Source organism: Oncorhynchus mykiss, chromosome 5, assembly GCF_013265735.2.
Source record: "Oncorhynchus mykiss isolate Arlee chromosome 5, USDA_OmykA_1.1, whole genome shotgun sequence".
Taxonomy (NCBI): domain Eukaryota; kingdom Metazoa; phylum Chordata; class Actinopteri; order Salmoniformes; family Salmonidae; genus Oncorhynchus; species Oncorhynchus mykiss.
Window position 1 is genome coordinate 20,507,456 of NC_048569.1, and position 26,137 is coordinate 20,533,592.

The 26,137-nt window shown below is 43.5% G+C and overlaps 1 protein-coding gene across 3 annotated transcripts in view; it reads left to right on the forward strand.

Annotated features, from left to right (window-relative positions):
• Nucleotides 1-618: 618 nt before the first annotated feature.
• LOC110522816 (disabled homolog 2-interacting protein) overlaps nucleotides 619-26,137 on the forward strand; it is a 251,182-nt gene continuing 225,663 nt past the window's right edge. For all 3 annotated transcript variants that reach the window (XM_036977016.1, XM_036977020.1, XM_036977017.1), the window contains exon 1: nucleotides 619-942. In XM_036977016.1, coding sequence (XP_036832911.1) covers nucleotides 852-942 — 91 coding nt within the window. In that variant the 5' untranslated portion in view covers nucleotides 619-851. The remainder of the gene's footprint in view (nucleotides 943-26,137) is intronic.

Consider the following 26,137-nt stretch of genomic DNA (forward strand, 5'->3'; position numbering starts at 1 on the left):
CTCAAACTCCTCTCAGGGACACCCAAAACCCTCTCAGGGACACCCAAACCCCTATCAGGGACACCTAAACCCCTATCAGGGACACTCAAACCCTCTCAGGGACAATCAAAACCATCTGAGGGAAACTCAAACTCTCTCAGGGACACTCAAACCCCTATCAAGGACACCCAAATCTCTCACGGGGACCCCCAAACCACTCTCAGGGACACTCAAATCCCTCTCGGGGACCCCCAAACCCCTATCAGGGACACCCAAATCCCTCTCGGGGACCCCCAAACCCCTCTCGGGGAAACTCAAACCCCTTTCAGGGACTTCTGTATTATCTTATATGGACCGAACCAGTTGCTCTGGAAGAGGACTTAATGGTTAAAGGACTCCCCAAAAGCTCTATTGCCCCTTTCCCTCTCACCAACACATACAGTACACACACACACACAGAGAGAGATGCCAAACGTCATTAGTACCGACTATCACTGTCATTTTGATGTTCAAAAGAAAAGTGACACTGTATCTTTAAGATCAGAAAGTGAGAGAGAACATTGTGGAAAAGGCAGACTGCTGGTCCCTCTCTCTCTTCATTTTCCTTCCTCCCCTCTCTCTTTCTCCATAGAGGCAGTGAGAGAGACAGATGTAACACAGCAGCCTTGGTTTGGCTCAGCTCAGAGACAGTAGGGGCGAGCTGAGAGAGAGAGAGAGAGAGAGAGAGAGAGAGAGAGAGAGAGAGAGAGAGAGAGAGAGAGAGAGAGAGAGAGAGAGAGCGAGAGAGAGAGAGAGAGAGAGAGAGACCATAGCAGAGTGTATGTTGTACAGGGAGACAGTAGCAGAGCTCTCTATCTGCCCTAGGCTAGGTCATGTCTGTTACTGTAACCCTCACACAACCTGTGAAGCCCGACATGGAGCCAGGACCCAACAACAGAACAATACAACAGGAGGGGAACGCTGGTGAGTGAGTGTGTTTGTGGAGAGGGGGGTGGGCTGTGTGTGTGTGTGTGTGTGTGTGTGTGTGTGTGTGAGTGTGAGTGTGAGTGTGAGTGTGAGTGTGAGTGTGAGTGAGAGAGAGAGAGACACCAGGAACAGAGGCCAGTCAGGGCATTTCCTCTCTCTGTTACAAGACAGGACAAGCACCTGTCTATGTACATTTATCGCAGCTGATCTCTGGCTCCCTGATGGTCTCAAACAGACAGTTAGTTGCCTTGGAGAGAGAGAGGGAGGATGTTGATGTGCCGAGACTTTAACAAGTTGCTGCAGTTCAAGATGTCTCCCTTAGTTTGGTGTTTCAGGTATTATCTAAAGTCACTGCTACACTTTGTTACTGGTCTCCATCTACAGTTTCACTGTGTATCTGTGGAGAGGGATCAAGTTTGATTTCTCACGTTAAATGTCTAGTGAAAAGCACGAGATGACGCACACCCAAAATAATAGGGGTGGTTCTGACTGACGAAATAGTAAATGTACGGGTGTTTTATGTTCATGCCAACAATATGCTCACAGGGATGTCAAACTCATTCCACGGAGGGACGAGAGTCTGTGGGGTTTCGCTCCACCCTTGTACTTGATTGATGAATTAAGGTCACTAATCAGTAAGGATTGTCTAGTTGTCTAGTTCTGGCTGCCAAAAACCCACAGACTCTGCCGTCGTGGAAAGAGTTTGACACCCTTGCGAGCATACAGTGGGAATGAACAGAGAAGAGAGGAGAGGAGACCTCTTTCTCTCTGTCTTTTCTCTCCTGTGTTGTTGTTCTGAGAGCCTTGGTCTTGGTTGAGGCTGCCTGTCTTCTGTCTGTTCTCTTTGAACAGTGACTGTGAACAGAATAATTTAGTGTGGCAGATGTGAGAGCTCTGTGGGTGTACTGTTTCAGTTCAAAAGCACCACGTTAATTTGATGCTTATGTGAATCCCGATAACTGTGTGTGTGGGAGTTGCAGTGTGCTGGTGTTGGAGTGTGTGGGTGTACGTGTGAGTGAAAGACAGAGAGAATGAGTGCAAAACAAACAGGGCGAGAGAGAGAGAGAGAATTAGTTATGTACACAAAGAAATCCAAGAGGATCTAAACTGTGTAACTCAGTGTGTTCTCTCTCTCACTCCCTCACTTTTCCTCTCCATCCCTCACTCTTTCCCTCTGTTTTTTAACTGTTACGCCCACGCAGGGACAATTAAACAGTAAACAAGTGTGTTTGATTAGCAGGGCAAGACATTTAGTTTATTTTCAGACTGTGTGTGTGTGTGTGTGTGTGTGTGTGTGTGTGTGTGTGTGTGTGTACCGTTCTCAGCCCTTTGGAAGAGACTGTGCTGTGGTTAGAAGAATGAGTCAAAGTTGAACATATTTTGAGTAGACATCCTGTAACTTCTTACTGCCAAAGTCTTAGTCTGCTTACTGAGCTACACAGTCTCACCGCTCTCTGCCGCAGGCCTCTGGCTCCCTGATGGTCTCGAACGGACTGTTGACTTGGAGAGAGGGAGGGAGGATGTTGATGTGTCGAGACTTTAACCAGCTGTTGCATTTCAAGATGTCTCCCTTAGTTTGGTGTGTTTCAGGTATTATCTGAAATCACTGCTACACTATGTTATTGGTCCCTATCTACAGGGTCACTGTATGTGGATTGGGTAAAATTGCTAGGTAAACAGTAGCTTTGTGTGCCAGGCTTCCAGCTCTCCTTGTGTAGTCTAGGCTGTGGATAGAAGATTAAGGAGAGTTTGTTATGTTTTATTTTACATTGGAGTAACAGTTTAGGTGCTGGTTTCCCAGACCCTGATTAAATTCACTCCTGGACTTGAAAGCATTAACAATAGAGAATCTCATTTGAAATTAGGAGGACTAAATTTAATCTGGGTCTGGTTAACCATCTGACCCTAGTCTGAGGGAGCACTTTGCCTCGGCAGAATAAGTGTCTCATCTTGTTTATAAAACCTGGAGATGGAAGGCTGAGACACATAAACACATCATTGATAAACAGATTTCTAAACCCACTCCCTTTCCATTCCATTTCACCTGGCCTGCAGTCCCCTGCAGTCCCCTGCAGTCTCCAACACTGCAGTCTCCAATACTGCAGTCCCCTGCATTCTCCAACCCTGCAGTCTCCAACCCTGCAGTCTCCAACCTTGCAGTCTCCAACCCTGCAGTCTCCAACCCTGCAGTCTCCAACCTTGCAGTCTCCAACCTGTAGAGTGACAGACTGTAGCACTTAGCAACAGCCCACTATAAATTCTGTAAATCCTATAAACGCCCAAGACACTCATAAATAAAATAAAAATTAATGTGTTTAGCGCAAACTCTCTACGATATTACTATCGTACCTCTTTATTTGTTCTAACTCGACACTCTGGAGAAGTTAGAATTTGGACTAAACAGCTAACACAAAACCACTGCAGCCAACCCAGTCCAGTCCCTCTCTCACATGCAGGTCCAACAAGTCGTAATAACAAGCTTCTCTTTTGCTATTGTTAATCCTTGCTAGTGGGCTTAACTTGATTCATGAGGCCAGGGCAGCTTCCACTTATAGAAGCAGCTGATCCATCTGAACTGTTGGCAACTACACAATGAGATTCATATCAAACATATTGGCTTTTGGACTTTAGGAAACGTGCACTTGTTGGGTTGAGGGAGAGCTACATTACACAGCTACAGAAAGTAAACCTAACCTATGATTGTGGACTAGCTTTTCCTGACCAGTGACCACATGACCTGACAAGAAAACACTCCCTGCCCATGAGGCTGGTGGCCTGAGGTTACCATCTTAGAATAGCTAAAACATCACAAGACACACTTGACAACCCATCCCAGCTTCGCTCATGTTCCTTTCTCATATTTATTTAACCTTTTGGGATTGCTTCATGCCTCACATTGTCCCTGGGATGCTAGAGTTTTGGGAGGGAAAGAGGCGAGTGTCAATCGGAGACTAATCTTTGTGACATATTTTCATGTTTTCCTTACACCCTAGTGATTGTGATCTGTAATTTGTCATTTATTTTAAGTGTAAATGGACACCTGCTGGTTTGGGAGCCTGGCAGTAAATTACTGTTTGAACATTTTCTTTGCACCCTGCAGATTTCAGAGTAAGATGGGACACCATATAGTGGTGTACAACTACAAACGTTTTCGAACTTCACTGGCAGAGAGGCTGAGGAGAGAAATAGAGAGAGAGACATACACACAGAGAGAGAAAGACAGAGAGAGAGAGAGAGAGAGAGAGAAAGACAGAGAGAGAGAGAGAGAGAGAGACAGACACAGACACAGAGAGACAGAGAGACAGACAGACAGACAGACAGACAGACAGACAGACAGACAGACAGACAGACAGACAGACAGACAGACAGACAGACAGACAGACAGACAGACAGACAGAGAGAGAGAGAGAGAGAGAGAGAGAGAGACAGACAGACAGACAGAGAGAGAGAGACACAGACAGACAGACAGAGAGAGAGAGAGACACAGACAGACAGACAGGCAGACAGAGAGAGAGAGAGAGACACAGACAGAGAGAGAGAGAGAGAGAGACACAGACAGACAGACAGAGAGAGAGAGAGTGAGAGAGAGAGAGACACAGACAGACAGACAGACAGAGAGGGACAGAGACACAGACAGACAGAGAGAGAGAGAGACGGACGGACAGGGGGAGACCGACAGGGAGGGAGAGAAAGAGACAGAGACAGAGAGAGAGGGAGAGAGAATTGGCAAGAGATTTTTTACAAATAAAAAAATATTGTTATTGGCCCAATAATTCCATCCTCCCAGTTTCTCTCCTGGAACTCTGAGGTCTTCAAGAACACCCCTAAGACCTTCATCCCTACTCGAGCCCACTGTAGCCGCCCAGGAAGACTATGAGATCCTGCTCTGACCCACTGTAGTCCCCCAGGAAGACTAGGAGATCCTGCTCTGACCCACTGTAGTCCCCAAGGAAGACTAGGAGATCCTGCTCTGACCCACTGAAGCCCCCCAGGAAGACTAGGAGATCCTGCTCTGAGCCACTGTAGCCCCACAGGAAGACTAGGAGATCCTGCTCTAACCCACTGTAGCCCCCCAGGAAGACTAGGAGATTCTGCTCTGAGGCACTGTAGCCCCCCAGGAAGACTAGGAGATCCTGCTCTGACCCACTGTAGTCCCCCAGGAAGACTAGGAGATCCTGCTCTGACCCATCTCCCCATAATCAGACCCTCACTCTTCTCTCAGTTCACCTTAGTTGATACCGCCCCCTCAAACACTAGAACCCTGCTAACCTCTTCTTCATCTCCCTCCTAACAAACACTGTTACATCATCAACATAAGCCGTCTCCCCACCTACTGCCCTTGGAACTGACAACCCCTGCAGCCTCTCCCTCAGCCTACACAGTGGTTCTATGCTGCCAACACACTGACTCAACTCCAGCCACTTTAATAATGGGAATTGATGAGAAATGATGTAAAATATATCACTAGCCACTTTAAACAATGCTACCTAATATAATGTTTACATACCCTACATTATTCATCTCATATGTATATGTATATACTGTACTCTATATCATCTACTGCATCTTTATGTAATACATGTATCACTAGCCACTTTAACTATGCCACTTTGTTTACATACTCATCTCATATGTATATACTGCACTCAATACCATCTACTGTATCTTGCCTATGCCGCTCTGTACCATCACTCATTCATATATCTTTATGTACATATTCTTTATCCCCTTACACTTGTGTCTATAAGGTAGTAGTTTTGGAATTGTTAGCTAGATTACTTGTTGGTTATTACTGCATTGTCGGAACTAGAAGCACAAGCATTTCGCTACACTCGCATTAACATCTGCTAACCATGTGTATGTGACAAATGAAATTTGATTTGATTTTTAAACAGTAGATATGACCCGAGAGTGGACACCCCTGCCGAATCCCTCTCCTAACTGAGACTGGCCGGCTCAGCCTACCCCCCACTTTTACCATATCAGAAGCCCCCAGAGTACAGTAGCTTGACCCATGATTTTAAACCCGCTACCCAGGCCAAACAATTCCATGGTTTTAAACAGATAGATATGAGTCACATGACACACTCTATCAAAAGCTTTTTCTTGATTGATGGAAAAGAGTCCCAGATCCTGATCATACATTGAATTGATGTCTATCACATCTCTCAAAATAAACAAGTTTTCCATGATTTTCTGCCCAGGCACATAGTATGCCTGGTCCCTGTGAACTATGGTGTCCAAACAACCTTTCAGCCGATTTGCATGAACAATATTTTCTAATCCAAGAAGAGCAACGACATCCGCCTGAAGTTCTTTAATGGAGTTAAGTCCCCCTTTCTCAGCAGTAGAGACAGTACTTCCCGCTAGCAGCTGATTGGTAGTACAGAGTTCTCAAAGGACTCCCGAAAGATCTCCAAGAGGTCCCTCCCAGTACACCACAGGAACGTTTATAAAACTCAGCTGTTAGTCCATCGACCCCCAGCGCACGGGGGTCGATTTCTGCTGCTGTTAGTTCCTGAAATGAAAGCTCACTATCCAGCCCAGCACTCTGGCTCAAGCAAAGGCAATGTCTGCAGAGTCTCCTGAGCACACTGAGGATGATTGTTGCAGTCTCCGTAGAGGTCTGACTTCTAGTCAATAGTCACCCTCGTCATCTCCGCTGGATTCGAGATCAGACAACTCCAGTGACGCCGTAGATGGAACATCTGCTTCTGCTGCGCCGACTTCCTCTCCAGGTTGAAGAAAAACGCACTCGAAGCATCCATGTCTGTCAGGGTGGCAATCCGTGCTCTAATAAGTGCCCCCTTCACCTGATCCTGTAAAAAAGAACCCATCTGCGTCTGCTTAGCCCTAACTCCCTCTCTGACACTGAGTTCTGCTGCCCAGTAAGGCAGAAATGCCTCTAATATCCTTCTCCAACCTCTGCATAGTAGACCTTATCCTAGCTGTCCCATGGGCAGAGTACTGCTGGCAAAACACCCTTATTTGTTTTCACCACATTCCACCATTGTCTCAAACTCAGCTTTCCTCCCTTTCAAAGTCTCAACCAATAATCTCAAATCAAATCAACGTTTATTTGTCATGTGCGCCAAATACAACAGGTGTAAACCTTACTGTGAAATGCTTACTTACAGGCTCTAACCAATGGTGCGAGAAAAAAAAGGTGTGTGTGTGTGAGTAAATAAATAAAACAACAGTAAAAATACATTTGAAAAAAGAGTAGCAAGGCTATATACAGACACCTGTTAGTCAGGCTTATTGAGGTAGTATGTACATGTAGGTATCTCAACCTCTGTTTTGTTGTATGCGTCAAACTGCTTTGCTTAATCTTGGCCAGGTCACAGTTGCAAATGAGAACTTGTTCTCAACTAGCCTACCTGGTTAAACAATGGTGAAATAAAACAAATAAATGGGTGGTGGGAGGAGCTATAGATGGACAGGCTCATTGTAATGGCTGGAATGGAATCAATGGAATCAAACCAAATGCATTTATAAAACCCTTTTTACGGATGTCACAAAGTGCACATACAGAAACACAGCCTAAAACCGCAAACAGCAAGCAATGCAGATGTAGAAGAACAATTTGTTTAATGTTTGATGTGTTTGGTACCACTCCATTGATTCCATTCCAGCCATTACAATGAGCACGTCCTCCTATAGCTCCTCCAACCAGCCTGCTCTGTAATCAACTGTGTGTTATGGTCTGAGATGCCACAAAGGGCAGATCTGGGAGTCCATAACCCTGTTACAGCTTCTCTTACTTCCATAGATCCTATCCAGCATTGCTGCACAAATCCTCCCTTCCACTACTTTCACCCTTGTATAGATCCTCCCTCCCTCTACACATCTATTAGTCCATGCTATTGCAACATATTGTTTAAGACCACCCCCGACTGTAGATTTATCCTATCTAGTGTGTAATATGTTGTACAGTTCTAGTCGTTCATTCCCCCCAGTAGGTCCTGTCTAAGCTTCTTAAATAGCTGCACCCGGTCAGCTCCCCTATTAGGAGCATAGACATTAAAAAACAGAAAAGTAAACCCCCTATGACCAACAACCGCCCCTTATCGACCTCTAAGGTAGATATTAATTTAAGGTCCAATGAGAACAGAACGGCTAATCCTGCACTTACATTTGATCCATGAATAATTAAACACTGCCCCTCCCTCTCCATGCCCCACACTGCCTTATTACCACTATCACTGTGGGTTCCCTGTAAGAACACCACAATTAAAAGTTTATGCTCACTAAACTCATGCACTACAGAACCTACTATTCCTGTCTCTTCCCCAGAGAGAAAGAGAGATTATTTTAAACTCTTTAACATCATCCTCAGCTCTGGCATCTTCCCCAATATTTGAAACCAAGGACTGATCACCCCAATCCACAAAAGTGGAGACAAATTTGACCTCAATAACTACTGTGGAATATGTGTCAACTGCAACCTTGGGAAAACCCTCTGCATTATCATTAACAGCAGAATTGTACATTTCCTCAGTGAAAACAATGTACTGCGGAAATGTCAAAGTGGCTTTTTACCAAATTACTGTACGACAGACCACGTATTCACCCTGCACACCCTAATTGACAAACAAATAAACCAAAACAAAGGCAAAGTCTTCTCATGCTTTGTTGATTTCAAAAAAGCCTTTTGACTCAATTTGGCATGAGGGTCTTCTATACAAATTGATGGAAAGTGGTGTTGGGAGAAAACATACAACATTATAAAATCCATGTACACAAACAACAAGTGTGCAGTTAAAATTGGCAAAAAATACACACATTTCTTTCCACAGGACCGTGTGGTGAGACAGGGATGCAGCTTGAACCTCACCCTCTTCAAAATGTATATCAATAAATTGTCAAGGGCACTGGAAAAGTCTGCAGCACCCGGCTTCACTCTATGAGAATTTTAAGTTAAAATGCCTACTGTTTGCTGATGATCTGGCACTTCTGTCCCCAACCAAGGAGGGCCTATAGCAGCACTTAGATCTTCTGCACAGATTCTGTCAGACCTGGGCCCTGACAATAAATCTCGGTAAGACAAAAATACACCATAATTTACTGTCAGGGCCCATGTCTGACAGAATCTGTGCAGAAGATCTAGGTGCTGCTATAGGAACCAAAAAAGGTCCAGTTGCCAGGACCACAAATACAAATTCCATCGAGACACCATTTACCTAGAGCACACAAAACACGATACCTACCTCGGCCTAAACATCAGCGCCCCACGTGACTTCCACAAAGCTGTGAACAATCTGAGAGAGAAGGCAAGAAGGGCCATCTACATCATCAAAAATAACATACAATTTGACATCCCAATTAGGATCTGGTTAAAAATACTTGAATTGGCCTTGGGTCCACTCACCAACCAAGAATTCACAAAATGGGAAAAACACAAAATTGAGACTATGCACGCAGAATCCTGCAAAGATATCCTCTGTGCACAACGTAAAACACAAAATAATGCATGCAGAGCAGAATTAGGTCAATAACGACTAATAACAAAATCCAGAAAATATATGTTAAATTCTACAAAAACCTAAAAGGAAGCGATTCCCAAATATTCCATAACAAAGCCATCACCTACAGAGAGATGAACCTTGAGAAGAGTCCCCTAAGGAAGCTGGCACTGGGGCTATTTTCACAAACACAAACAGACCCCACAGGGCCCCAGGACAGCATCACAATTAGACCCAACCAAATCATGAAAAGACAAAAAGATAATAACTTGACACACTAGAAATAATTTAACAAAAAACGGAGCAAACTAGAATGCTATTTGGCCCTAAACAGAGAGTACAGTGGCAGAATACCTGACCACTGTGACTGAACCAAAATTAAAGAAAGCTTTGACTAGGTACAGACTCAGCGAGCATTGCCTTGCTATTGAGAGAGACAGTAGTGGAGAGGGTAGTAAGTTTTAGGTTCCTCGGCGTACACATCACAAACAAACTGAATTGGTCCACCCACACAGACAGCATCGTGAAGAAGGCGCAGCAGCGCCTCTTCAACCTCAGGAGGCTGAAGAAATTTGGCTTGTCACCAACAGCACTGACAAACTTCTACAGATGCACAATCGAGAGCATCCTGTCGGGCTGTATCACCGCCTGGTACGGCAACTGCTCCGCCCACAACCGTAAGGCTCTCCAGAGGGTAGTGAGGTCTGCACAACGCATCACCGGGGGAAAACTACCTGCCCGCCAGGACACCTACACCACCCGATGTCACAGGAAGGCCATAAAGATCATCAAGGACAACAACCACCCGAGCCACTGCCTGTTCACCCCGCTATCATCCAGAAGGCGAGGTCAGTACAGGTGCATCAAAGCAGGGACCGAGAGACTGAAAAACAGCTTCTATCTCAAGGCCATCAGACTGTTAAACAGCCTCCACTAAAATTGAGTGCATTTTGTTTACATACCCTACATTACTCATCTCATATGTATATACTGTACTCGATACCATCTACTGCATCTTGCCTATGCCGTTCTGTACCATCACTCATTCATATATCTTTATGTACATATTCTTTATCCCTTTACACTTCTTTATCCCTTTGTGTATAAGGTAGTAGTTTGGGAACTGTTAGGTTAGATTACTCGTTGGTTATTACTGCATTGTCGGAACTAGAAGCACAAACATTTCGCTACACTCGCATTAACATCTGCTAACCATGTGTAGGTGACAAATAAATTTGATTTGATTTGATTTGGCTGCTGTAGGCAGACCTGGCTCTGAAGAGAAGACAGGCTATGTGCACACTGCCCACAAAATGAGGTGGAAACTGAGCTGCACTTCCTAACTAACGTCCTGCCAAATGTAGGACCATATTAGACACATATTTCCCTCAGATTACACAGATCCACAAAGAATTTGAAAACAAATCCAATTTTGATAAACCCCCATATGTATTCGGTGAAATACCACAGTGTGCTGTCAAAGCAGCAAGATTTGTGACCTGTTGCCACAAGAAAAGGGCAATCAGTGAAGAACAAACACCATTGTAAATACAACCCATATTTAAGTTGATTTATTTTCCCTTTTGTACCTTAACTATTTGCACGTCGTTACAACACTGTATATATACCCATAATATGACATTTGAAATGTCTTTATTCTTTTGGAACTTCTGTGAATATAGTGTTTACTGTTCATATTTATTGTTTATTTCACGTTTGTATATTATCTATTCCACTTGCTTTGGCAATTTGAACATCTTTGAATTGAAATTGAATTGAGAGAGGTTGAAAGGAAATGGGGGAGTGAAAAAAGACAATCTGTTGTCTTCCTTCATTGACATGTAAATAGGTCTCAGTGTTTTGGTCCTAGTTGAGGAGAGCTGAATTCCTCCACTGGAGGAGGGGGCACAAGGAGGCGTGTAGAGCGAGGGCCAGGGGAACAGTCACACCCTGAGGGGGGAAAACTTTGGAAGAAAGAAGGACTGCACCATACTACCGCTACTTCTCACTTATTAGTAAGAGAAATACTGGGAAAAACAATCTCCATATCTCTCTCTCCCTCTCTCTCCCTCTATATTGTCCTTACTTTTAATATTTTTTCTCCTTTTTCTCTCTTTTAACTTCCTCAATATCTCTCTCTCGCTCTCCCTCACTCTCTCCCTCCATCTTCCCATCTTTCTTTAAACTTAACTGAATTACTGGATGTTGTCCAGCTACAAGCTAGTTTTTACTCCAGTTTGAAATTGTCAAAGCAGCCATTTGCAAGTGGGACACACTACAGTCTTGAGGGTTGACTAGATGGAGGGAGGGCATTGAGTTGTCTCGGTTGTTTCTCTCTTTTTAAAGAGATGTTTATATTTCTGGCTTTTATTTCATCTTGTTTGCTGCAGTGTGCTAGTTATTTTCCCGATTTTGTGTATCTGGTCTGAGACACACAAACACACACACACACAATGCTTTGTCGCAATGAAGGCTTATATAAAGTGGCCGTGTGGTAGTTGGTCATGTGCTATAAGGGGGTTTTATGATATGGAACTGGGTCTAGAGGGGGATGCTCTCACTTAAACCCTGTCCGCTCTTATATATGGACAGTACTCTTCTCCCTGGTCAGTCCTGTCCATCTTACAGACTCTACATTGACCAAGGTGTTACAGTGTGTGTTATGCTCAGTGCTTCAATGGCATCCAAACACTGTTAACAGATTATTTTCTGGTCTGTCCTCTATCCTGTCTCATGACTGTGTGTGTAATATTGTGTGCGTGTGTGTGTGTGTGTGTGTGTGTGTGTGTGTGTGTGTGTGTGTGTGTGTGTGTGTGTGTGTGTGTGTGTGTGTGTGTGTGTGTGTGTGTGTGTGTGTGTGTGTGTGTGTGTCCATTTATGCATGCTGTCGTGTTTGTGTGTGTTTGTGTGTGTGTACAACACATACATGTCTGTGTGTTTATGCAGCAGCTAATCAGCACTGACGCTAACGGCTAATTAGCATCCGCCAGTGGGCATCCATCCAACATCCACACCGGAGGCATCCTCTCCTTTTGTCTATCTCTGTGTGCTGTGAGGACGAGGAGGAAGCAGCCTGCTGTCTTTGTCTCAGTCAGTCCTATAGATATCACACCTGCCTAAAATACACATGCGTTGGATGCATCCCAAATGGCACTCTATTCCCTATATAGTGCACTACTTGTGCCTGTAGTCATGGTCAAAAGTAGTGCACTATATACAGAATAGGGTGCCATTTGCGATGCATAAAACATCTCACTATTGTAATCTCTATCTGGGCACAACTCCATTTCTGCAGATCTGATGGTGGCCCAGGGGAGTGATATGGGAATGTAAGTATATTAGCTCCACACAGCAGCACAGCACAGATAGATCTTATTTCTGGAAGTATAGAAGTACTAAGAGGTAAACAGCCAACAGTCTGAAGTCAGTTCAGCCAATGAGATCTCAATACTCAGAGTGGTGCTGGTTTTGCGTTTAGATACTGAGGATGGGATTTCAATTTTGATTGGTGAGTGGATATTGAGGTTATTGGAGAGACTGCAGAGGGAGAAGGAAGGGAAGAGAGAGAGAGAGAGAGAGAGAGAGAGAGAGAGAGAGGCGGGGCAGAAAGAGGTAGAGGGAGAAGAGATAAATGAGAAAGTCTCTCTTTCTCCTACTCTCGTTTTCATCCATGGCCATCAGAATCTACTACATTATGGAAACAGCCTGGTCTGTTGAAAGGAGAAAATTGAGCAAATCAGTGGTTATGTAGCCAACTAGCAGTTGAGAAAATAACAAACTGTTCTTTCCGCCACTGTTTCAGTAAAAAACTGAGGGATGGGGCTGGAAAAATGTAATCACGCTCAAATTCATAGACAGAGCTGTGGATGCCTGACGATCCATGATATAGTTTTAAGGCTGATCTTGGTTCAGTTCTGCAATGAAGGTCTCAGTCTGCTTCTGATGCATTGTCACATTAAGGCTGAACTAGGATCAGTTATTGAAGCTGTAATTAAGCCTAGCTGCTGGTGTGTATTGGTGCTTTGAGGCTGATTTAGGATCAGTTAATTAGTAAGTGTAAGTAAGCCTGGCTGCTGGTGCTGTGAGTATTGTTAGCACCTGAGTCTGATCTGTGTTAGTACGCAGCACAACTCCATTTGGCCCCATTTGTTAGTCAGGATCCCTGCTGAGAGAGACGCGTCCTTATCCTACCAGGGAGGGAGGGAAGAGGAGGGAGGGATGGAAGTGGAGGGAGGGAGGGAAGCGGAGAGAGGGAGGGAAGAGGAGGGAGGAGGAGGGAGGGAGGGAGGGAAGGAAGAGGAGGGAGGGAAGGAAGGAGGGGGGCAGACTGGGAGAGAGGAAGGAACAGATAAAACAACAGATATCAAATCAAATTTATTTATAAAGCCCTTCTTAGATCAGCTGATATCTCAAAATGATGGACAGAAACCCAGCCTAAAACCCCAAACAGCAAGAAATGCAGGTGCAGAAGCACGGTGGCTAGGAAATACTCCCTAGAAAGGCCAAAACCTAGGAACAAACCTAGAGAGGAACCAGGCTATGAGGGGTGGCCAGTCCTCTTCTGGCTGTGCCGGGTGGAGATTATAACAGAACATGGCCAAGATGTTCAAATGTTCATAAATGACCAGCATGGCCAAATAATAATAATCACAGTAGTAGTCGAGGGTGCAACAGGTCAGCACCTCAGTAGTAAATGTGAGTTGGCTTTTCATAGCCGATCACTGAGAGTATCTCTACTGCTCCTGCTGTCTCTAGAGAGTTGAAAACAGCAGGTCTGGGACAGGTAGCACATCTGGTGAACAGGTCAAGGTTCCATAGCCAGAACAGTTGAAACTGGAGCAGCAGCACGGCCAGGTGGACTGGGGACAGCAAGGAGTCATCATGCCAGGTAGTCCTGAGGCATGGTCCTAGGGCTCAGGTCCTCTGAGAGAGAGAAAGAGAGAATTCGAGAGAGCATACTTAAATTCACACAGGACACCGGATAAGACAGGAGAAATACTCCAGATATAACAAACTGACCCTAGCCCCCGACACATAAACTACTGCAGCATAAATACTGGAGGCTGAGACAGGAGGGGTCAGGAGACACTGTGGCCCCATCCGATGATACCCCCGGACAGGGCCAAACAGGCAGGATATAACCCCACCCACTTGTAAGGGTTGCAAATATTGTTGTTTTAGGAAATGTGCTCCTTCTGTCTAGTTTACATATGTTTAAATATATTGTGTGTGTGTCCACAGTGTGTCGTGTGTGTGTGTTTCGTGTTAGTTGCCATGTGTAACATGGTGTGACTGCAGGGTATGAGAGAGCCAAGCACGGCCTTGAGCCCGTTACATGGTTAGAACCAATGGATGGAGAGAATGTGCTTTTCACAGGACAGTGTGTAAATCTCATGCAAATGGTTCAACACCACTCTGTCTGCCAGAGAGAGGGAGACAGAAAAAGAAAGGGATAGAGAGATAGAGGAAGAGAGACCATTGAATTTAATTGAGAGAGAGGTTGAGAATGGTTGCCCTCTAGGTTACAGAGAGCTGGTAGTCCCATCCACCAAACCAGGTGTGAAACAGGGAAGGGACTCAGGGGGTATGCTAATTTGGTATAGAGCAGACCTAACTCACTCCATTAAATTAATCAAAACAGGAACATTCTACATTTGGCTAGAAATTCAAAAGGAAATTATCCTAACAGAGAAGAATGTCCTCCTGTGTGCTACCTATATCCCCCCACTAGAATCCCCATATTTTAATGAAGACAGCTTCTCCATCCTGGAGAGGGAAATCAATAATTTCCAGGCCCAGGGACATGTACTAGTCTGTGGCGACCTAAATGCCAGAACCGGACAAGAACCTGACACCCTCAGCACACAGGGGGACAAACACCTGCCTGGAGGTGACAGCATTCCCTCCCACATATGCCCCCCTAGGCACAACTATGACAACATAACCAACAAAAACGGGTCACAACTCCTGCAGCTCTGTCGCACGCTGGGTATGTACATAGTCAACGGTAGGCTTCGAGGGGACTCCTATGGTAGGTACACCTATAGCTCATCTCTTGGCAGTAGTACTGTAGACTACTTTATCACTGACCTCAACCCAGAGTCTCTCAGAGCGTTCACAGTCAGCCCACTGACACCCCTATCAGACCACAGCAAAATCACAGTCTACTTAAACAGAGCAATACTCAATCATGAAGCATCAAAGCCAAAGGAACTGAGTAACATTAAGAAATGCTATAGATGGAAGGAATGCAGTTTGGAAACCTACCAAAAAACAATTAGGCAACAACAAATTCAATCCCTTTTAGACAATTTCCTGTGTAAAACGTTCCGCTGTAATAGTGAAGGTGTAAACTTGGCAGTAGAAAATCTTAACAGTATATTTGACCTCTCAGCTTCCCTATCAAATCTAAAAATCTCAAATAGAAAACCGAAGAAAATTAACAATAATGACAAATGGTTTGATGAAGAATGCAAAAATCTAAGAAAGAAATTGAGAAACCTGTCCAACCAAAAACATAGAGACCCGGAAAACCTGAGTCTACTATGGTGAATCACTAAAACAATACAGAAATACACTACGGAAAAAGAAGGAACAGCATGTCAGAAATCAGCTCAATGCAATTGAAGAATCCATAGACTCTAACCACTTCTGGGAAAATACTAAACAAACAACAACACGAAGAATTATCTATCCAAAATGGAGATGTATGGGTAAACCACTTCTCCAATCTTTTTGGCTCTATAACAAAGAATAAAGAGCAAAAACATATACATGATCAAATACAGATCTTAGAATCAACTATTAAAGACTACCAGAACCCACTGGATTCTCCAATTACATTGAATGAGTTACAGGACAAAATAAAAACCCTCCAACCCAAAAAGGCCTGTGGTGTTGATGGTATCCTCAATGAAATGATCAAATATACAGACAACAAATTCCAATTGGCTATACTAAAACTCTTTAACATCATACTTAGCTCTGGCATCTTCCCCAATATTTGGAACCAAGGACTGATCACCCCAATCCACAAAAGTGGAGACAAATTTGACCCCAATATCTACCGTGGAATACGTGTCAACAGTAACCTTGGGAAAATCCTCTGCATTATTATTAACAGCAGACTCGTACATTTCCTCAATGAAAACAATGTACTGAGCAAATGTCAAATTGGCTTTTTACCAAATTACCGTACAACAGACCATGTATTCACCCTGCACACCCTAATTGACAACCAAACAAACCAAAACAAAGGCAAAGTCTTCTCATGCTTTGTTGATTTCAAAAAAGCCTTTGACTCAATCTGGCATGAGGGTCTGCTATACAAACTGATGGAAAGTGGTGTTGGGGTTAAAACATACGACATTATAAAATCCATGTACACAAACAACAAGTGTGCGGTTAAAATTGGCAAAAAACACACACATTTCTTCACACAGGGTCATGGGGTTAGACAGGGATGCAGCTTAAGCCCCACCCTCTTCAACATATATATCAACGAATTGGCGCGGGCACTAGAAAAGTCTGCAGCACCCGGCCTCCCCCTGCTAGAATCCGAAGTCAAATGTCTGCTGTTTGCCGATGATCTGGTGCTTCTGTCACCAACCAAGGAGGGTAGATCAGCAGCACCTAGATCTTATGCACAGATTCTGTCAGACCTGGGCCCTGACAGTAAATCTCAGTAAGACCAAAATAATGGTGTTCCAAAAAAGGTCCAGTCACCAGGACCACAAATACAAATTCCATCTAGACACTGTTGCCCTAGAGCACACAAAAAACGATACATACCTTGGCCTAAACATCAGCGCCACAGGTAACTTCCACAAAGCTGTGAACGATCTGAGAGACAAGGCAAGCAGGGCATTCTATGCCATCAAAAGAAACATACATTTCAACATACCAATTAGGATTTGGCTAAAAATACTTGAATCAGTCATAGAGCCCATTGCCCTTTATGGTTGTGAGGTCTAGGGTCCGCTCACCAACCAAGACTTCACAAAATGTGACAAACACCAAATTGAGACTCTGCACGCAGAATTCTGTAAAAATATCCTCCGTGTACAATGTAGAACACCAAATAATGCATGCAGAGCAGAATTAGGCCGATACCCACTAATTATCAAAATCCAGAAAAGACCCGTTAAATTCTACAATCACCTAAAAGGAAGCGATTCACAAACCTTCCATAACAAAGCCATCACCTACAGAGAGATGAACCTGGAGAAGAGCAAGCTGGTCCTGGGGCTCTGTTCACAAACACACCCTACAGAGCCCCAGGACAACAGCACAATTAGAACCAACCAAATCTTTGAGAAAACAAAAAGATAATTACTTAACACATTGGAAAGAATTAACAAAAAAAGCAAACTAGAATGCTATTTGGCCCTACACAGAGAGTACACAGCGGCAGAATACCTGACCACTGTGACTGACCCAAAATTAAGGAAAGCTTTGACTATGTACAGACTCAGTGAGCATAGCCTTGCTATTGAGAAAGGCCGCCGTAGGCAGACATGGCTCTCAAGAGAAGACAGGCTATGTGCTCACTGCCCACAAAATGAGGTGGAAACTGAGCTGCACTTCCTAACCTCCTGCCCAATGTATGACCATATTAGAGAGACGTATTTCCCTCAGATTACACAGATCCACAAAGAATTCGAAAACAAATCCAATTTTGAAAAACTCCCATATCTACTGGGTGAAATTCCACAGTGTGCCATCACAGCAGCAAGATTTGTGACCTGTTGCCACGAGAAAAGGGCAACCAGTGAAGAACACACACCATTGTAAATACAACCCATATTTATGCTTATTTATTTTATCTTGTGTCCTTTAACCATTTGTACATTGTTAAAACACTGTATATATATATAATATGACATTTGTAATGTCTTTACTGTTTTGAAACCTCTGTATGTGTAATGTTTACTGTTAATTTTTGTTGTTTTTCACTTTATATATTCACTTTGTATGTTGTCTACCTCACTTGCTTTGGCAATGTTAACACATGTTTCCCATACCAATAAAGCCCTTGAATTGAATTGAATTGAGAGAGAGAGTTTCAAACAAGAAACACGGTATAGAGGAGACAGACCCACTGGTTACCCTCTAGGTTACAGAGAGCTGGTAGTCCTTTCCACCAAACTACCAGGTGTGAAACAGGGAAGAGACTCAGGGGTTGTGCTAATTTGATATAGAACAGACCTAACCCACTCTATTAAATTAGTCAAAACAGGAACATTTTACAGCTGGCTAGAAATTAATAAGGAAATTATCTCAACAGAGAAGAATGTCCTCATGTGTGCTACCTATATTTTATTTATTTAACTAGGCAAGGCAGTTAAGAACAAATTATTATTTACAATGACTGCCTACGCCGGCCAAACCCGGACAACGCTGGGCCAATTGTGTGCTGCCCTATGGAACTCCCAATCACAGCCTGGTGTAATACAGCTCGGAATCAAACCAGAGTCTGTAGTGAAGCTTCAGACCACTGTGCTTTAGACCACTGCACCACTCGGGAGCCCTATAGAACCCCCAATAGAATCCCCATACTTTAACGATGACAAGTTCTCCATCCTAGAGGGGGAGATAAACCATTTCCAGGCGCAGGGACAAATGCCAGAACTAGACAATAACCTGACTTTCTCAGCACACATGGGTAAAAACACCTACCTGGAGGTGTCAGTATTTGCTCCAAAATATGCCCCCCTAGACACAACTATGACAAAACAACCAACAAAGGTGGGTCACAACTCCTGCAGCTGTGTCGTACGCTGGGTCTGTACATAGTCCATCGTAGGCTTTGAGGAGACTCCTATGGTAGTTACACCTACAGCACATCCCTTGGCAGTAGAACTGTAGATTGCTTTATTACTGACTTCAACCCAGAGTCTCTCAGAGAGTTCATAGTCAAATCAAATCAAAATATTGGTCACATACATGTGATTAGCAGATGTCATTGTGGGTGTAGCGAAAGGCTTGTGCTTCAAGCTCCAACAGTGCAGTAATATCTAACAAGTAATATCTAACAAATTACACAACATACAGTTGAAGTTGAAGTTTACATACACATTGGTTGGAGTCATTAAAACTCATTTTTCCGGACGCGACCGGGAGGTCCATGGGGCGACGCACAATTGGCATAGCGTTGTCCGGGTTAGGGAGGGTTTGGCCGGTAGGGATGTCCTTGTCTCATCGCACACCAGCGACTCCTGTGGCGGGCCGGGCGCAGTGCACGCTAACCAAGGTTGCCAGGTGCACGGTGTTTCCTCCGATACATTGGTGCGGCTGGCTTCCGGGTTGGATGCGCGCGCAGTGTTAAGAAGCAGTGCGGCTTGGTTGGGTTGTGTATCGGAGGACGCATGACTTTCAACCTTCGTCTCTCCCGAGCCCGTACGGGAGTTGTAGCGATGAGACAAGATAGTAGCAACTAAACAATTGGATACCACGAAATTGTGGAGAAAAAGGGGTAAAAAAAAAGTTTACAATTTCTAATAAAATACAAATTTTTCAACCACTCCACAAATTTCTTGTTAACAAACTATAGTTTTGGCAAGTCGGTTAGGACAAAAAGTAATTTTTCCAACAATTGTTTACAAACAGATTATTTCACTTATAATTCACTGTATCACAATTCCAGTGGGTCAGAAGTTTACATACACTAAGTTAACTGTGCCTTTAAAGAGCTTGGAAAATGCATGAACATTATGTCATGGCTTTAGAAGCTTCTGACATTGTTTGAGTCAATTGGAGGTGTACCTGTGGATGTATTTCAAGGCCAAGGATGTATTTCAAGGCCTACCTTCAAACTCAGTGCCTCTTTGCTTGACATCATGGGAAAATCAAAAGAAATCAGCCAAGTCCTCGGAAAAAAATTGTAGATCTCCACAAGTCTGGTTCATCCTTGGGAGAAATTTCCAAACGAAAGAAGGTACCACATTCATCTGTACAAACAATAGTTTGCAGGTATAAACACAGTGGGACCACGCAGCCGTCATATGGCTCAGGAAGGAGACGCATTCTGTCTCCTAGAGATTCATGTATTTTGGCTCGAAAAGTGCAAATCAATCCCAGAACAAAATATAATGATCTTGTGAAGATGCTGGAGGAAACCGTTACAAAAGTATCTATATCCACAGTAAAACAATGTCCTATGTCGACATAACCTGGGAGGCAGCTCAGCAAGGTTGAAGCCACTGCTCCAAAACCACCATAAAAAAGCCAGACTATGGTTTGCAACTGCACATGGGGACAAAGATTATACTTTTTGTCCTCTGGTCTGATTTAACAGAAATTGAACTGTTTGGCCATATTGACAATCGTTATGTTTGTAGGGAAAAGGGGGAGGCTTGCAAGCTGAAGAATATCATCCCAACCATGAAGCACAGGGGGTGGCAGCATCATGTTGTGGGGGTGCTTTGCTGCAGTAGGGACTAGTGCACTTCACAAAATAGATGGTTCATGAGGATGGAAAATTATGTGGCTATATTGAAGCAACATCTCAAGACATCAGTCAGGAAGTTAAAGCTTGGTTGCAAATGGGTCTTCAAAATGGACAACTGCCCAAAGTATACTTGCAAGTAAAGTTGTGGCAAACTCGCTTAAGGACAACAAAGTCAAGATATTGGAGTGGCCATCACAAAGCCCTGACCTCAATCCTATAGAAAATGTGTGGGCAGAACTGTAAAAGCATGTGCGAGCAAGGAGGCCTATAAACCTGACTCAGTTACACCAGCTCTGTCAGGAGGAATGGGCCAAAACTCACCCAACTTATTTTGGGAAGCTTGTGGAAGGCTACCCAAAATGATGACCCAAGTTAACTTCTTGGCGCACTCATCCCTTTAGCGGGATCATTTCCGTCAAAATCCGCTGAATTGCAGAGCGCCAAAAATATTTAATTTTCATGAAATCACAAGTGCAATATAGCAAAACACTGCTTAGCTTGTTGTTAATCCACCTGGCGTGTCAGATTTCAAAAAAGCTTTTTGGCGAAAGCTATCCAAGTGTTTATGTAAGGAAAAAACATTACAAACAGCTAGCAGCAAAGTAGATTGGTCACGAAAGTCAGAACAGCAATAAAATGAATCACTTACCTTTGAGGATCTTCAGATGTTTGCACTCACGAGACTCCCAGTTACACAATAAATGTTCATTTTGTTCCATAAAGATTATTTTTATATCCAAAATACCGCTCCTCCATACAGACCTTCTCCAGATCCTTCAGGTTTCTGGGCTGTCGCTGGGCAATACGGACTTTCAGCTCCCTCCAAAGATTTTCTATTGGTTTCAGGTCTGGAGACTGGCTAGGCCACTCCAGGACCTTGAGATGCTTCTTGCGGAGCCAATCCTTAGTTGCCCTGGCTGTGTGTTTCGGGTCGTTGTCATGCTGGAAGACCCAGCCACGACCCATCTTCAATGGGGGAAGGAGGTTGTTGGCCAAGATCTCGTGATACATGGCCCCATCCGTCCTCCCCTCAATACGGTGAGTCGTCCTGTCCCCTTTGCAGAAAAGCATCCCCAAAGAATGATGTTTCCATCTCCATGCTTCACAGTTGGGATGGTGATCTTGGGGTTGTACTCATCCTTCTACTTCCTCCAAACACGGCGAATGGAGTTTAGACCAAAAAGCTCTATTTTTGTCTCATCAGACCACATGACCTTCTCCCATTCCTCCTCTGGATCATACAGATGGTCATTGGCAAACTCTTCCATTTTCTAATAATTGTGCCAACAGTTGTTGCCTTCTCACCAAGCTGCTTGCCTATTGTCCTGTAGCCCATCCCAGCCTTGTGCAGGTCTACAATTATATCTCTGATGTCCTTACACAGCTCTTTGGTCTTGGCCATTGTGGAGAGGTTGGAGTCTGTTTGATTAAGTGTGTGGACAGGTGTCTTTTATACAGGTAACGAGTTCAAACAGGTGCAGTTAATACAGGTAATGAGTGGAGAACTGGAGGGCTTCTTAAAGAAAAACGAACAGGTCTGTGAGAGCCGGAATTCTTACTGGTTGGTAGGTGATCAAATATTTATGTCGTGCAATAAAATGCAAATTAATTACTTAAAAATCATACAATGTGATTTTCTGAATTTTTGTTTTAGATTCCGTCTCTCACAGTTGAAGTGTACCTATGATAAAAAATTACAGACCTCTACATGCTTTGTAAGTAGGGAAAACCTGCAAAATCGGCAGTGTATCAAATACTTGTTCTCCCCACTGTATATCAATGAATTGGCGAGGGCACTAGAACAGTCTGCAGCACCCGGCCTCACCCTACTAGAATCTGAAGTTTAACGTCTACTGTTTGCTGATTATCTAGTGCTTCTGTCCCAAACCAAGGAAGGCCTACATCAGCACCGAAAACTGCTGCACAGATTCTGTCAGACCTGGGCCCTGACAGTAAATCTCAGTAAGACCAAAATAATGGTGTTCCAAAAAATGTCCAGTTTCCAGGACCACAAATACAAATTCCATCTAGACACCATTGCCCTAGAGCACACAAAAAATGATATATACCTCTGCCTAGACATCAGCGTCACAGGTAACTGCCACAAAGCTGTGAACAATCTGAGAGACAAGGCAAGAAGGGCCTTCTACGCCATCAAAAGGAACATAGAATTCTACATACCAATTAGGATCTGGCTAAAAATTATTGAATAATTTATAGAACCAATTACCCGTTATGGTTGTGAGGTCTGGGGTCCACTCACCAACCAAGAATTCACAAAATAGGAAAAACAACAAATTGAGACTCTAGATGCAGAAGTCTGTGAAAACATCCTGTGTACAACGTAAAACACCAACTAATGCATGCAGAGCAAAGTTAGGCCGATGCCCGCCAATTATCAAAATCCAGAAAAGAGATGTTAAATTCTACAACTCTCTAAAAGGAAGCGATTCCCAAACCTTCCATAAAAGCCATCACCTACAGAGAGATGAACCTGGAGAAGAGTCACCTAAGCAAGCTGGTCCTGGGGCTCTGTTCACAAACACAAACACACCCCACAGAGCCCCAGGACAGTAACACAATTAGACCCAACCAAATTATCAAAAAACAACAAGATAATTACTTGACACATTGGAAAGAATTAACAAAAAGAAACTGAGCAAACTTTCCTGCTATTTGGCTCTAAACAGCGAGTACACAGTGGCAGAATATCTGATGCAGGAGGCAGATGGTTGGAGTCTTACAATATTTATTAGGCAAGAGAATGGTTGTGGACAGGCAAAAAGGTCAAAACCAGATCAGAGTCCAGGAGGTACAGAGTGGCAGACAGGCTCGTGGTAAAGGCAGAACGGTCAAGCAGGCAGGTACCAAGTCCAGAAAGAGGCAAGGGTCAAAACCTGGAGGACTAGAAAAAGGAGAATGCAAAAAGCAGGAGAACGGGAAAACCGCTGGTTGACTTGGAAACATACAAGAGAGACTGGAAACACAGGGATAAGTACATAGGGGAAAATCGGTGACACCTGGAGGGGGTGGAGACAATCACAAGGACAGGTGAAACAGATCAGGGCGTGACGCATAGACTGCTAAGCCATTTCCTAAGGGAATCAAATCAAAGTTGGAAAGGCAAGACAAGCTGATTTGAATCTCTGTTTTGTTTATCCTGCTTTTAATGTTTCTGGGATTTCGCCATGGGGCTGAACTAACTACACTGTGATTTAGGTGTGTCATCATCGCTACCAACAATGATATCAGCTGGACCAAATATAGACACTTAAAAAATATATGTAACTTTTTTGTTGATGTTTGCTTCTGAGAGAAAATTGTTAAATTTGTTTATCATATCTTAAACTTAATTTCTATGTGGCATTCGTCTTCAAATATGAACAGTATAAATATTCTTATTTTTATAAGTATGGGTAGCTTATAATCACTCTATATCCTGTACTGTACCTCCCTGTTACCATATTTGATTCAACTGAAAATATATATCCCATCGTAAACACTCCGGAAAAGTGATGATTTACTGAGACCAACAGATCAACTTTTAGCCAAGAAAAATCATCTGTGACAGTAAGCGGATGTGTGTGTGTGTGTGTGTGTGTGTGTGTGTGTGTGTCTGTGTGTGTGTGTGTGTGTGTGTCTGTGTCTGTGTGTGTGTGTCTGTGTGTGTTAGGGATCAGGCTAACATTAGTGGAACAGACATGGGGTTCTGGAATGGCAGGTTGGTTCAGGGCCCTCTAAGTCGGAATGCGGTTGGAATTCTTCCAGAAAAAGCACTTGTCCCAGAGGGAGGGAGAGAGTGAGGGAGGGATAGAGGAAGGCAGGTCAGCTGACCCCACGTGCCTCACACAAGTGCTTTTGTCTCCAAGATGGCAGCTGTTCACATTTCCTCACTTCCACAAGTTAGCTCCTGCTCTCTTAAACTAGGATTCCTGTTCTCTAGAGATATAATCGTTCACATTCTGATGCGAAAAGTTATCAATCTCTTTGTCTCTTAAACTTTAAGTTCAGTATGTGTGTTTGTTTGTTGAGTGTATTTGTTATCACTGCCATACCTCTTGCCACAGTTTTGTCCATCTCAGCTTCCATCCATTCTCATTCTCATTCTAAAAGCCATAGCCATCATCTCTCGTGGCCAAACGGAAGACATTTGTTTACTGGATCTGCCATACAAATACAACTGAGCATGAAAATGGGTGAGGGAACAGCAAGGCAAAACAGATAGACACCAGATAGACACCAATGTGGCTAATTCATTCACTTATTCAGTCAATAAATTCATTGGGATAGGGGGCAGCATTTTCACTTTTGGATGAAAAGCGTGCCCAGAGTAAACCGCCTCCTACTCAGTCCCAGATGCTAATATATGCATATTATTAGTAGTATTGGATAGAAAACACTCTGAAGTTTCTAAAACTGTTTGAATGATGCCTGTGAGTATAACAGAACTCATATGGCAGGCAAAAACCTGAGAAACAATCCAAACAGGAAGTGGGAAATCTGAGGCTTGTAGGTTTTCAACTCAGCCCCTATTGAAGATACAGTGGGACATTGGTTATGTTGCACTTCCTAAGGCTAGATGTCAAACATCTTTAGAAACTTGTTTGAGGCATCTACTATAAAGGAGGGGCTCATAAGGGCTGTTTGAGTCAGTGGTCTGGCAGAGTGCCTTGGTCTTGAGAAAGTTGGCTCTCGTTCCATGGCTTTTCTACAGACAATGGAATTCTCCGGTTTGGACTTTATTGAAGATTTATGATAAAAACATCCTAAAGATTGATTCTGTACTTAGTTGATATGTTTCTACAACCAGTAATATAACTTTTTGGAATTTTCGTCCGACCTTTCTGCTGGAAGTTGCACGCGCGTTTCGATTTGTTTACCAAACGCTTTAACAAAAGGAGGTATGGACATAAATGATGAACTTTATCGAACAAATGAAACAATTACTGTGGAACTGGGATTCCTGGGAGTGCATTCGGATGAAGATCATCAAAGGTAAGTTAATATTTATAACGCTATTGCTGACTAATGTTGACTTCGCAACATGGCAGATATTTATTTTGGCTGGTTTGGGCTCTGAGCTCCATACTCAGATTATTGCATGGTATGCTTTTTCCGTCAAGTTTAAAAAAAAATCTGACACAGCGTTTTTTTACCTTTATTTTACTAGGCAAGTCAGTTTAAGAACAAATTCTTATTTTCAATGGAACAGTGGGTTAACTGCCTGTTCTGTGGCAGAACGACAGATTTGTACCTTATCAGCTCTGGCATTTGAACT